At 41.2% G+C, this 13293-nt stretch overlaps 1 protein-coding gene across 1 annotated transcript in view; it reads right to left on the minus strand.

Annotated features, from left to right (window-relative positions):
• The window catches only part of PCDH15 (protocadherin related 15), a gene marked incomplete at its 3' end in the record, with an annotated part of 1266261 nt that overhangs the window by 218382 nt on the left and 1034586 nt on the right, over positions 1-13293 (minus strand). The window contains exon 22 of the mRNA XM_080641959.1: positions 10534-10662. Within this exon, the coding sequence (XP_080498085.1) occupies positions 10534-10662 (129 nt within the window). The remainder of the gene's footprint in view (positions 1-10533; positions 10663-13293) is intronic.

Below are 13293 nucleotides of genomic sequence, written 5' to 3' on the forward strand. Positions count from 1 at the left end.
TAATGTTTATGAATCACTTGTGAAAAAAAGGATTTCTTGATCATTTTAATACATCAAGTCTAATTTAATTTAGCATGTTCTAATCCCAACTATTGGGCTGGGTAGTGAGGGTTCTAAGATCAATAGGACACAGTCTCTGCTTTCAAGTAATTTGTATATACAGGGAACTTAAATATACTTTAGTAAGTACAGACAGTCCTCCGGTTACATTGGACCCAACGTACGTCGTTTTGTGGTTATGTCACCATCTCCCATTTATTTATAAAAAAAAAAGTTCCGTCATTTCAACGTATGTACATATGTGCTTTATGTTTTTTTTTTATTATTTATTTACCACAGGTAAAGTTCACTAATTGTTATCTTTCTTTTAAATTTATTTTACTGTTTCACTTCATTACTGCTGTGTATGTGCTCCATGTGAGTGACTAGGTGCTTATGTAGGTGGGTTCCGACTTACGGTGAAAATCGCGGTATGTCGCCATAGGAACGGATCTCCCACGTAACCCGAGGACCTACTTATTATCAAAAAGTTGTGCACAGTATAATTTGGAGCCATGAGTAGGAGACTCTTGGGATCCAGAAAAGATTTTCTGAAAGAGATTATGGGTGACTAGAATTTTCCAGGATGAGTTATGTAAATGAAGAAGGGAGAAAGAAGACATCAAGGCAGGGGGCACAAGCAGAGGCAAAGAAAGAGACAAAGGAGAGTTCTGAGGACACATATTAGTGATTACAAGCAGGTTATTATTCCTGGAGGTAAAGATGTAGCGGGAGGTGTGTCTTGTTTGTTGCATTGTAGAATACCTCCTGTAGTGCAGCTGATTTGTTAGAGATAGCATTCCAGCAGTTACAGTGAGGACAATTATGAGGTGTCAGAACAAATATCAGGATAAGCAATTAAGAGGGTATAATAATAGCTCAGGTGAGGAATAATGAGTGTCTGACTATGGTTGTTTGGAGAGAGGAAAAGTTTGAGAATAACTTGAAATATGTAAAATACCAAGGTTGGTGACTGACTGGATATGGGCAGTCGGGGAGAAAGAGGTGACTGAGATGCCTCCTCAACATTTAGCTTGGGGCATGGATAATCAAGATGCATGATTCTGGAGAAGGAGCCCTTTCTGGGGAAGATGAAAATAAGGGTTCAATCTTAAACATGTTGAATTTGAGATGACTATAGGACATACAAGTAGGTTTGTTTTACAGATAAGAATCTATTTGAGGGTATAGATTGAAGGAGCAGAAGGGGCTAAAGACACACCTATGGGAGACATCAACATCCAAGTGCAATGAAAAATGTGGGCTTCAACATGAGTTGGATTTTCCCAAAGGTATGTGTAGAATCAGAACAGCCACAGAGAAGGTACTTCCAAAATTCAAAGTCTGCTTTGGAGGTTTGGGATATGTCTATTATGTTGATTCTGATGATGTTAACAAAAGTGAATACATATGTCCTGACTCAAAATCACCAAATTGTATATGTTGTGTGCAGTTTTTGTATTACCAATTATATTTAATAATGATAGAAAGAAAAGAATAATACTCTTATTTTTTAAAGAAAAGGTTTTTTGATTGGTTTATCTTCCTTTTGTTAAGTTATATGAGTTCCCTATAAATTTTGGAGAGTAGGTCCTTATCAGATATAACATTGGCAAATATGTTCTTCCATATAGTGGGCTTTCTTGTTTTGTCGATGGTGTCTTTTGCTGTGCAGAAGCTTTTTATTTTGATGAAGTCCCACGTGTTTATTTTCTCCTTAGTTTCCATTGCCCTAGGAGCAGTATCGGTAAAGATATTGCTACGGCATATGTCTGATACGTTGCTGCTATGGATTCTCCTAAGATTTTTATGGCTTCCATCTTACATTTAAGTCCTTTATCCATTTTGAGTTTATTTTTGTGTATGGTGTAAGTTGGTGACTTAGTTTCATTTTTTGCATGTATCTGTCCAATTTTCCCAAAACCATTTATTGAAGAGATTGCCTTGACTCAATTGCATGCTCTTGCCTCCATTGTCAAATATTAATTGAGTATAATGGCTTGGGTCAATTTCTGGGTTCTCTGTTCTGTTCCATTGATCTTTGGGCAAATGACTTAAAAGAGACACTTTTTGAAAGTAGACATATAGAAGGCCAAGAGACATGTGAAAACATGCTCAAAGTCACTAATCATTCAAGAGATGCAAATCAATACAATAACGAGATACCATCTCACATCTATCAGAATGGCTATCATCAACAAATCAACAAATGACAAATCCTGGTGAGGATGTGGAGAAGAAGGAACCCTAGTGCACTGCAGGTGGGAATGTAGACTGGCACAGCCACTGTGGAGAAGTGTATGAAGGTTCCTCAAAAAATTAAAAATAGAACTCCCATTTGACCCAGTAATCCCACTTCTAGGAATACTAGTATATCCCAAGAAATCAGAAAGGACATATGCCCCCCTATGTTTATAGCAGCACAATTTACAATAGCTAAGATTTGGAAACAGCCTAAGTGCCCAACAGCAGATGAGTGGATTATAAAACTATGGTACATCTACACAGTGGAATACTACGCTGCGGTAAAAAAGAAAGAACTCTTATCTCGCTGCTTCATCACTGCTGGAGTGTCCGGGCCTGTCGCCTTGGTTGGGGGGGGGGGGGGGCGGGGACCAAGCGGCAAGGCTGGATCTGCCCCCTCTGACGGTGGATCCAGCTTGCCGCTCCACCGCTGCTGGAGTGTCTGGGCCTGTCTGCCTGGCCAGGGGCCACGGGGGCCACTCCACTGCTGCTGGAGTGTCCAGGCCTGTTGACCTGGCAGGGGGCAGCGGGGGCCGAGCGGCGAGGCAGGATCCGCCCACTCTGGCGGCAGCTCCAGCCTCGCAGCTCCGCCACTGCTGGAGTGTCTGGGCCTGTCAGCCCCCCCATGAGGCTGCATGCTGCGTCCAGGGGGCACACGCAAATTGTCCCCTCAGGAGTTCAACCAGGAGACCAGGAGTTCGATCACTTGCTATGACGTGCGCTGACCACCAGGGGTGGCATGGAATGAAGGAAGACCCCCAGCTGGCAGCCAGGGAAGGGAGGCCCCAGCCAGTGCTGGCAGCCGGGGAAGGCAGGGCCCAACCAGAAGCTGGCAGCTGGCAGCTGTGGAAGGGAGGCCCCGGCTGGCAACTGGAAGGCCCCGATCAGCCCTGATAGCCGGCCAGGCCTAGGGACCCTACCCATGCACGAATTTTGTGCATTGGGCCTCCAGTACTTTAAATAATAAAGAATTAAAAAAGAATAACTTTTATGATGTATGTACAGTATACTGATATAGTGTGCATTTTTCTCAAATAAAAATTATCTTTTGCTGTGGTAAAAAAAAAAAAATTAAGAACGAATCAGATAAAGGGAAAGCAAAAAGAATTAAACATTCTTAAACATAAAAACCAGGAGCAAACACAGTAGAGTCTCAAGAATAAGAGGTCCATTTCAAATGCAGTAATAAAGTTATTCAGATAAAAACTATATTTAGCAATAAAGAGATCATTGGTGACCATGAGGGTGGTGGGAGATATCATTCATTTTATAGCTGGGATTATAGAGCTATTAATATTTACATACACACACAAATGCATTAAAATGTACATGCACTCATTATATTTCTATCTAATAAAAGAGTAATATGCAAATTGACCATCACTCCAACACACAAGATGGCCACCACAAGATGGCCAGCAGGGGTGGGCAGTTGGGAGGGACCAGGTCTACAAGGGAGGGCAGTTGGGGGCAATCAAGTCTGTAGGGGAGGGCAGTTAGGGGTGACCAGGCCGGCAGAGGAGGGAAGTTGGGGGCGACCAGGCCTGCAAGGGAGGGCAGTTGGGGACAATCAAGCCTGCAGGGGAGGGCAATTAGGGGTGACCAGGCCGGCAGAGGAGGGAAGTTGGGGGTGACCAGGCCTGCAGGGGAGAGCAGTTGGGGGGGGGACCAGGTCTGCAGGGGAGGGCAGTTAGGGGTGACCAGGCCGGCAGAGGAGGGAAGTTGGGGGCGACCAGGCCTGCAAGGGAGGGCAGTTGGGGACAATCAAGCCTGGAGGGGAGGGCAATTAGGGGTGACCAGGCCGGCAGAGGAGGGAAGTTGGGGGCGACCAGGCCTGCAGGGGAGAGCAGTTGGGGGGGGACCAGGTCTGCAGGGGAGGGTAGTTAGGGGCAAACAGGCTGGCAGGGGAGCAGTTAGGCATCAATCAGGCTGGCAGGGGAGTGGTTAGGGGGTGATCAGGCTGGCAGGCAGAAGCGGTTAGAAGCAATCAGGAAGGCAGGCAGGCAAGCAGTTGGGAGCCAGAAGTCCTGGATTGTGAGAGGGATGTCTGACTGCCCGTTTAGACCCAATCCTACTGGGATCGGGCCTGAACGGGCAGTCGGACATCCCTCGAGGGGTCCCAGATTGGAGAGGGTGCAGGCTGGGCTGAGGAACACCCCCCCCCCCCCCAGTGCACAAATTTCATGCACCGGGCCTCTAGTAGCTGATAATAAGATTAAAAACTACTAAAAGTGTAGGTATCAATAAATGCATACAATTTTCTAATCCATTTATGAACTGATATTTGAATATCTGAAAGATCACCAAGTTTCAAAAATATTCACCAGAAATACTAGTAGATACATCTCCATTTGTAGGCAGCAGCATTAAATGTGTGCCACTAATTTTTCAAATTGGGAAAACTTTGCAAATTTTTTTCTTTTCTGGACTGAGGACAGTGTTTGCATTATATAGTTTGGCTTGACAAGAGAAGCCATACAATCCCCTACTTGTCACCCATTTAACAAAAAAGTATTATAGTTTCAGGCACTGTTGAATGTCATGCTGAGCTATAAGAAATAAATAAATGACCATAAAGCTCCCCACCTTCATTTCATTTTTAGAACCCCACACAGGGAGATCACAACATTAATCAGACAGACCACTGAAGGTCAGATTTATTTTGCTTAATATTAAATTGTCTAGTTGAAGGAAATATATGTATATATATAAATGACACCATCACTACCCTTCTAAACACTGCAGTTTACTAGTGATTTTAAAACTGCTTACAGGGTTTCAAACAAAATCTCTACCACTTCATCGCTGCTGAGATTTAGTGTGCACATCTCACACTGGGAATACATTAGTGTTTCAGGTTAAATACATTCAGCCTCTTTTGTTTTTACTTAGAGTCACTTAGAGTTAAAAGAAGTCAGTTCAGCATAAGAATTTCTGCAAGGTAATAATTGGAAGTTTGCTGGGAAGTAGCTCACTCGATATTGTGTACAATGCTTAGAACTTGTTTTATCTTAACAGGAAGTGTTGCCTCCAAGCATGCCTCCTCTGATTCATCTGTGTATGCATTCATACCCAGGGCTATGCTGAAACACAGAGACACAAAATTTCAGGAGAATTCAGGCCTCTAAGAAACTCTTTAAGAAGATGCTATCAGAAGGTTAGACACCTCTGATAGGAGCTTCAAGGCTTCCTCCCTGTGCTGCTCTCCCCTAAACCTCCACTCACCCCAAGTATGCAGACACAGTCATGCACTGAAGCACCTGCTATGGCAAGCATGCCAAAGTAAGAACACCATCTCATTGTTGATGCTAAATTCTGTCCCACATGTACAAAGAAATTCTCTTTGGGACCCTGCATCTCTCCCCAGTGTTTGCTGAGATAGATGTTGCTTTAACTTCTCCTCATTCCCCAACTCAGAGTCAAGATTGAATCTATCAGACATTAGTTGAGAAATACAGGAAAATGACACATTCTATTGAACTAAGCATCATGATTCCCCACTTTTGAAGAACCAGGGTTCAAACTCATCTGCCTGGCTCTTACACATTAGAATGATTTATTCCCAGCAGGTCCTTCAGTTTTAGGAATAAATAGAATCTGGGAAACACATTCAAGCAATTTACCAAACGTGTTTAAAATGACATACATAATCCCAACAATAGACCCAGCTGAATCTTCAACTATTTATCTTATCCTATAGAATAAAAGCCTAATATGCTAAGGGTGTAGTTGTCTGTTCAACCAATCAAAACATAATATGCTAATGATATGCTAAGGCTGCTCAACCACTCGCTATGACATGCACTTACCAGCAGGGGGCAGACACTCTGACAGGTATGTTAGCTTGCTGCTGGGGTCCGGCCTATTGGGACTGAGCAAGATGGGCCAGACATGCCCTGGAGCCCTTCCTCAGTCCCTCCCTGGCTGGCCAACCTCCCACGTCCCTCCCTGGCCTGGATCATGCACTAGTGGGGTCCCTTGGCCTGGCCTGTGCTCTCTCACAATCAGGGACCCCTTGGGGGATGCTGGAGAGCCAACGAGAGCTGGTTTTGGCCCAATCCTGTTCAATGCAGGAGTTGTCCTCTGGTGGTCAGTGTGCTCCCACAGGGGGAGTGCCACGCAGCCAGAAGCCAGGATCACTGCAGTCGGACATCCCCCAAGGGCTCCAGGACTGCAAGAGGACGCAGGCCTGGCTGAGGGACCCCCCTGAGTGCATGAATTTTGTGCACTGGGACTCTAGTTTAATTATAAGAAGAAAATCAATACAAATACACACACATTTAAAAATATCTTCTCCTCTCTCATTTTCTGCACACCCAGGGACTTGATATCAACCTTGACTTTTGTAGGAGTTGGTATGAGGCCTAATATCTGAAACTCACTTTAATGATGAACTATTGGCAGGCAGTTTAGAGTCAGAACATGCATACAGACCCTTTAGAGTTTCCTGTGAAATACTGTGAAGGGTTCTAAAGAAAGCATTACACTGACAAGTAAAGTCTTTATATCAATGGCCATTTCATCAGGACTTCCTACTTCCCCATCTAAACTCAATGTTTTTAAGTCAAGTTTCCAGAACTCCTCTAAACATAAATTCCATTACTGTCAGATTATCGACTGGTTCTCAAATGGCCTCTTCAGCTCAATTCTGTCTTGTATCGCATCTGCCTGGTATCTATTTTTTTCAATCTATAATCTCACTCATTGTCAAGGTTCTGGAAATCACACATTTTCCTGTCAGCCCTGACATAGCCACCTTAGTCCTTTGTGGTATTTCTCCTTCCTTTTAGTAAATAATTGATATTACACATTTGCCACTTGACACAGAAAAAAAATACTATTTTTACTGTGTTTGATAAGTTTTTTTCTGAATACATTTTTTTTGTCCCAACAATACTGCTACCTCAAGTGCATTGAGAATATGGAGACAATCCTCAAATTTAAGTGTGGTGTACTATACTTGTGTACAGTAAGTTCTATGTTAAAAACTTAGTACCCAGTAGTTTATTTTTTACTATGCCCAATAAAATATTTTGCTCTGTATAAACTATAAATATTACTTCACAAGTTTTTCCTATTTAATAAAGTTTGATACCACAAAACTACCTTAATAAAATGTTCATTTTGCATTTTAATCCAAATGTTGGATTATGCATACCAAAACATTGTTCGAACAAAACTCCGAAGTCGGTAACTCAAATTCAGTAAATTAACTAACCATACATATCTTGGTTTTAAATATGTCTTAATAATTTTGGTGACAAAATTAAATTTTATAAGCAGAGCATGAGTCTTTTAGTGAAATCAATGTATTACATAATTATCATTAGGCAGCAACAGGAAACCATTATGATGCATGCAAATTCCATTCTATGAACATTACAACATATCTAGAACTGTGTGGAATCTGTTGCATGCACCTGCTCTGGATGTTTTTTCTTCCTTTGTATTTTCAAACTCATTGCATTTTTTTAAGAAATGTATTGCCTAAAGACCAGGACAATTGCTACTTTATCAAATTATGAGTTCTGAGGGCTATATTTCAATTTTCAATATTGAAATATACAGACCATTTCCTATCAAGTTTAAAAACAAGAATATAAAAAATTCTTTCAAAGACAAAGAATCACTAGGAAAAGAAGTAAAGATAAGTTAAAATAAAATTAACTAAAAATCAATCATTATGTTAATTTCTACATATGTGTTATTAGTTGTATATTCTATAAGGGTTTATCTCTCCAATACTCAGTAAATTGAGATTGGAAAGATAGTTTTCCTAAATGATTTCAATACCTGTTTATTTTTCTGAATAGCTGGTAGTATAACTAAATAAATTTTCCAGTTTTCATCAATGACAGCCTAAAGTGACAATTGTAATGTAATTTAATTATCATAATTAGACAATTATATTAATTCAAGCCCCATATGTCTTGGACATTACAAATGCCTTCTAATTCAGCTTTTTGGATTTGGAAGCTTCCATTATAATCTACTCAAGAGCAATCCTATATAATAAAAGCTTAATATGCAAATTGACTGAATGGCAGAATGACCAGTGAAATGACTGGTCTCTATGACGCACACTGACCACCAGGGGACAGATGCTCAATGCAGGAGCTGCCCTCAGCCGGCAGATCCCAGGCTGGCCAAGGCGGGTGCCAGCAGGGGCCCCCTGATCGCACCGCTGGTGCCCCACAGATCGGCCCTGATCACCGGCCAGGCCTAGGGACCCTACCTGTGCACTAATCTCATGCACTGGCCTCTAGTGTTTATATAATAAAAATCTCATGCTGTCATACCTCAGAATTGCCAGGGATCCCCATCACTTTCTACAACACAGTGTAGAGAAATGTTTGGATATGGCACATCTTATCGATTGTAATTAGGACATGTCACATATTCTCATTTGTCTACGCTTTTATTAATACATTTACGTTTCTCTAGACAGCTTCCAATCCCTCCCAAATTCTTTTCACTAGTATTCATCTTTCACAAGTGCACTTCAGTATAGCCTCCTTCCTGTGTCTTCTGCGCATGCCCCTCTTATCACCTTGTTTGCTTGGTGTAAAGAAGCTGTCAGCGACCCATGCATGTCCCTCAAGTTAACACTAGTTAACTTCCATCTGCTAGCATCTGTAGTCTGACTGATGCCTTTATATCAGAATCACAGAGAGCTGGCTGCTCGCTTGCATGGGAAACAGGGGTGCTGAAAATATGCCCCCTTCCACAGCATGGGTGACCAAGAACTCTCAGGATATAGTATAAGGATTTGCAAGATCTATCACTTCTTGAGATCAATACTTCTGGAAAAGGTGTTTTATGCCATTTCCCATTGCCCTTGAAATTAATCTCCATGATAGATGGTTAATAGCAATCCCTTTCCTGGCTGCCATCCATGGCTTCTCTGCATTACTTCCTTACTTGCCAATTAGTGTTAACCTGAACTTCTCAATTATTTAGACCAGAATCTTTGCCTCTAGGTTTCTTCTTGTAGAATCCACGGTAAAATGTGTGACACCAGAGGTATTGCATAGGGTTCTGGAGTTGAGTGGCTTGCTGTTCACATGGCATCAAGACCTGCTGGCATGATGTAACAGCTCAGGTACTAAAACTCTTTCCTGTCGAGAAGTGGGATGACATAAAGGCATAAGAAGATGTGCGCCTGATGCAGTGTCTCCAGGATTTGAGAGAGACAGTGAAGATGACAGCAGTACTGACTGTGGAGTTGGTAGCTTTTATATTATCCATATGCTCTGAGAGAAAAACGGAGGGGCTCAACCTAACCTTTCAAAATGTCAGGACATGGTATGAAAGTCAGAAGTTCTCTAATACAGCATTTAAAGAAATCCTCTTTTTTTTTTTTGCAGCCAGAGAGAATATTGGAATGAAAACCAGACCCTTTGCCTGATTGTATGGGTAGCTGAATTGTAAAGAAGTCTTACTTCTAAGCACCAGCAAACCTCCTATTCAAAACCCAAGGCCTTACCGGGGCAGAGGTGAGATCCTAAAACATAGACTCAGGACGCCTGAGTGACTTGCTACTTCCAGAGGAGGTATCTTCTTTGCCCGGAGACCATATAAATGCCTCAGCTGATCTAGATGCCTCAAAATATGTACACCTTCCTCAAAACTGGCCCTCATTGGTGGCCTCTAAACCATTAACTATGTTCAAAACCAATCATGGCCTAACTAAGAAATACTGTCTCTGATTTTTTTTAAACTGGATTTTTCATCAAAACAACTACAGAAATTGGCTAGTATGTCCAGTTAGAAATTAGGAGAACATGCCTAGGAATGAGTGTTGAGTATGCTGGACAAAGGTTATATGTTAATACATAAGGTACAGAGTAGATGCTAAAGACATGTTTAGACACCAAAATAATTTACACCTAAGCATTTGTATTTTGAGGTGTGTATTTCCAAATTTATACTTTATAATATAGCTAGTTACATATTTATTGCAAAATACTTTGTTATAATTCCAGAAAATAAAATAAATTAAATAAAAAAAGAATACTCTTACATGAATCACTGTTAAATTATACTATGGTTATAAAATGTAAATTAAGTAAATCTTAAAAGTTAAATCCAAATGGAAATACGATTTAAAAAAAAAAATCTTGAAAGATATATGGCACAGTGATTGAGAATGCATGCACTTTATCACCACCTTGCATTATACCCAAGTACTCTCACTGATGTCTTTCTAATAATTCTGGTGTCCCATCACCTAACACACATTCCACTTACCCTTACTTGACCCACAAAGGCATTGGCTTCTTCTTCCACCACAGATAGATTTCTAGGCAGATAGGGATCAAACACTGGATCATTGTCATTGACATCTGACACCACTATATTTACTGTGGCAGTTGAGGTCTTAAAGAGAAAAGAAAAAGATTAAATGTGAGAGGAGCTATTTTTATTTTATTGTCAGTTACTTATTAATTGTGGCATTTGTCTCTCTGAAAAGCATCTCAATCCTATTCCTATTTCTTAGTTTAAAAAAAAAAAAAGAGGAGGAGGAGGAGGGGGAAGCTCAAAAACAGAAAAAGCAAATGATATTAAAGGGAAACCATCTTGAAAATGACAAGTATTTACTAAAGGCTAACTTTGAGAAAGTGATTTTACCTTTATCTTGATCAAATTTTATGGGTGGCAAGATTTTGTTTGTACATGCACCCCTTTTTCTCTGAAATGTAACATTTCTGTAGATTTTTATTGCTCTCCAGAAAAAAAACAAAACACAAAAAACCTAGTGCATTATAAAATCACACTATATGTCAACTAGGTATTTTCAGGTAAGCAAATGTTACCAGAAAATATTACATTATTAATTTTCTGGGTTCACATCTAAACCAAGAATTTGAGGACCATGTACACCACTAATTAAGTAATTACCTTATAATTATACAGCCAAAGGAAATGGTAAGCAGGTAAACCTACCAGTAATATGTGCTACCTGCCTAAAAGGTAAATCCCTGGCTTGCTGCCACCAGAGAACAGTATGTAGGTCAATATCTTTTGCACAATCCAGGAACGTGTTCACATGTGACTCAAGCTGGACACTGACTGCTCTAATCAATGCCTGCGTACAGCACATGCCCTCCACCCGCTCTGTCACAGTGTGGGAGAGATCACTGAGGGAGGAGGCCACAATTAGAGAAAGAAAAGACCAGCTACACAAGTATGGTTTGTGTACTTCTCTGTGTGCCTATTGCCATGAAATCATGTCATTTAAAATATGCAAGGACATGAACATACTCTTGTGTGTGTAGACGTATGTGGATATATATAAATTCAAATGTTGTCTGACAGATAAAATACAATTTAATTTTCTCCTTTTATCATATGTATATTTTTCATATTTTCTCCAAGAAGGCCATGTTGCTTTTATAACAAAAATATTGTAAACTATAATTTGCATATTTCTATGTTTTGCTGCTGTTGGTTGATTGATATAACCACAATCCACAAGCCCTACTATCTTTCAGCTTGCTGTGGCTACTTAGGATAATAAGATGTAAGAGAAAATACTCCAGGTATGGTTTCTAAAAAAGTTTTTGTTTTCCAAAGAAGGAAGGTGGACTCATCTGTACCTTTTGCTCTTTTGGAATGAAGACTGGATGCCTAGAGTTGCGATAGCCATCTTTAGAACATCTATACTAATAAAAGGGTAATATGCTAATTAGACTGGGACACCTTCCGGGAGACCTTCTGGACGTCCTTCCGGACAAAGCCATGGTGGCGGGGCTGAGGAGAGGTGGTTAGGGTTGAGCAGGCCAGCAGTGGGAGGCATTTTGGGGTGATCAGACTGGAAGGAAGGGCAGTTGGGGGCGATCAGGCCAGTAGGGGGACAGTTAGGGGTGATCAGATTGGAATGGGGGGGCAGTTGGGGATGATCAGGCTAGCAGGCAGAGTGGTTAGAGGCAATCAGGCAGGCACACAGGTGAGCAGTTAGGAGCCAGCGGTCCCAGATTGTGAGAGAGATATCTGACTGCCTGTTTAGGCCCGATCCCACAAGGACATCCCTCGAGGGATCCCAGATTGGAAAGGGTGCAGGCCAGGCTGAGGGACATCCCCCGCCCCCCTGCACAAATTTTGTGCACTGGGCCACTAGTTAGGTAATAAGAATAAGAAAGTAAACATGATAAATGGCAGAGCAGGAAATAGGGAGCAGGCATTCCTGGTGGTATTGAGGTCTTGCACAGTCTCGTTCCTGTCTATGTGTAGCTTTCTTTTTATTTGAGACAAATAAACCTGTTTTGCTTAAGCTACTGTGGTTTGGATTTCCTGTTTTTTATGGCCACATTCCTAAATGCTAATGCTGCCAGAGGTTGCTGAAGTTGCTCAGAGTATGTCACCCCAAAATATGCCACTTGGTCATATTGACTATTTTGAATTGAAGGCACTTGGAAAGCAGCAAATACAGAAGAAACATTGTGACCTTTTTTTCCCCCCTTAAAAGCAGGATATGAAACGCCTATGTAAAAGATGCCCTCCCCATACCAGAAAGAAACATTCTTACCAAGAGCGAGAAGTTGAGACCAAGAGAATTCTATACTAGCAGACCATGCTAAGATAATATTAATCATCCTTTAGCCTCCCTACATAAGTTAGTCACTTTTGCACAAGTGCTTCTCTTATAAAAGCAGGTAGGTTTCACCATTTTTTTAGGTCTTCATTTCCTTATGGAGGCTACCACATTATATAAAACATATTAAGTACATTTGTATGCTTTCTCCTTTTAATCTTTGTCAGTTTAATTTTCAGACCCAGCCAGAGACCCTTAAGAGGGTTGAGAAAAATTTTTTTCCTCCTAGAACCATGGTCGGCAAACTGCGGCTCGCAAGCCACATGCGGCTTTTTGGCCCCTTGAGTGTGGCTCTTCCACAAAATACCATGGCCTGGGCTAGTCTGTTTTGAAGAAGTGGTGTTAGAAGAAGTTTAAGTTTAAAAAAATTGGCTCTCAAAAGAAATTTTCAATCGTTGTACTGTTGATATCTGGCT

The sequence above is a fragment of the Plecotus auritus genome (genome assembly GCF_963455305.1).
Source record: "Plecotus auritus genome assembly, chromosome: 9".
NCBI classification, from domain to species: domain Eukaryota; kingdom Metazoa; phylum Chordata; class Mammalia; order Chiroptera; family Vespertilionidae; genus Plecotus; species Plecotus auritus.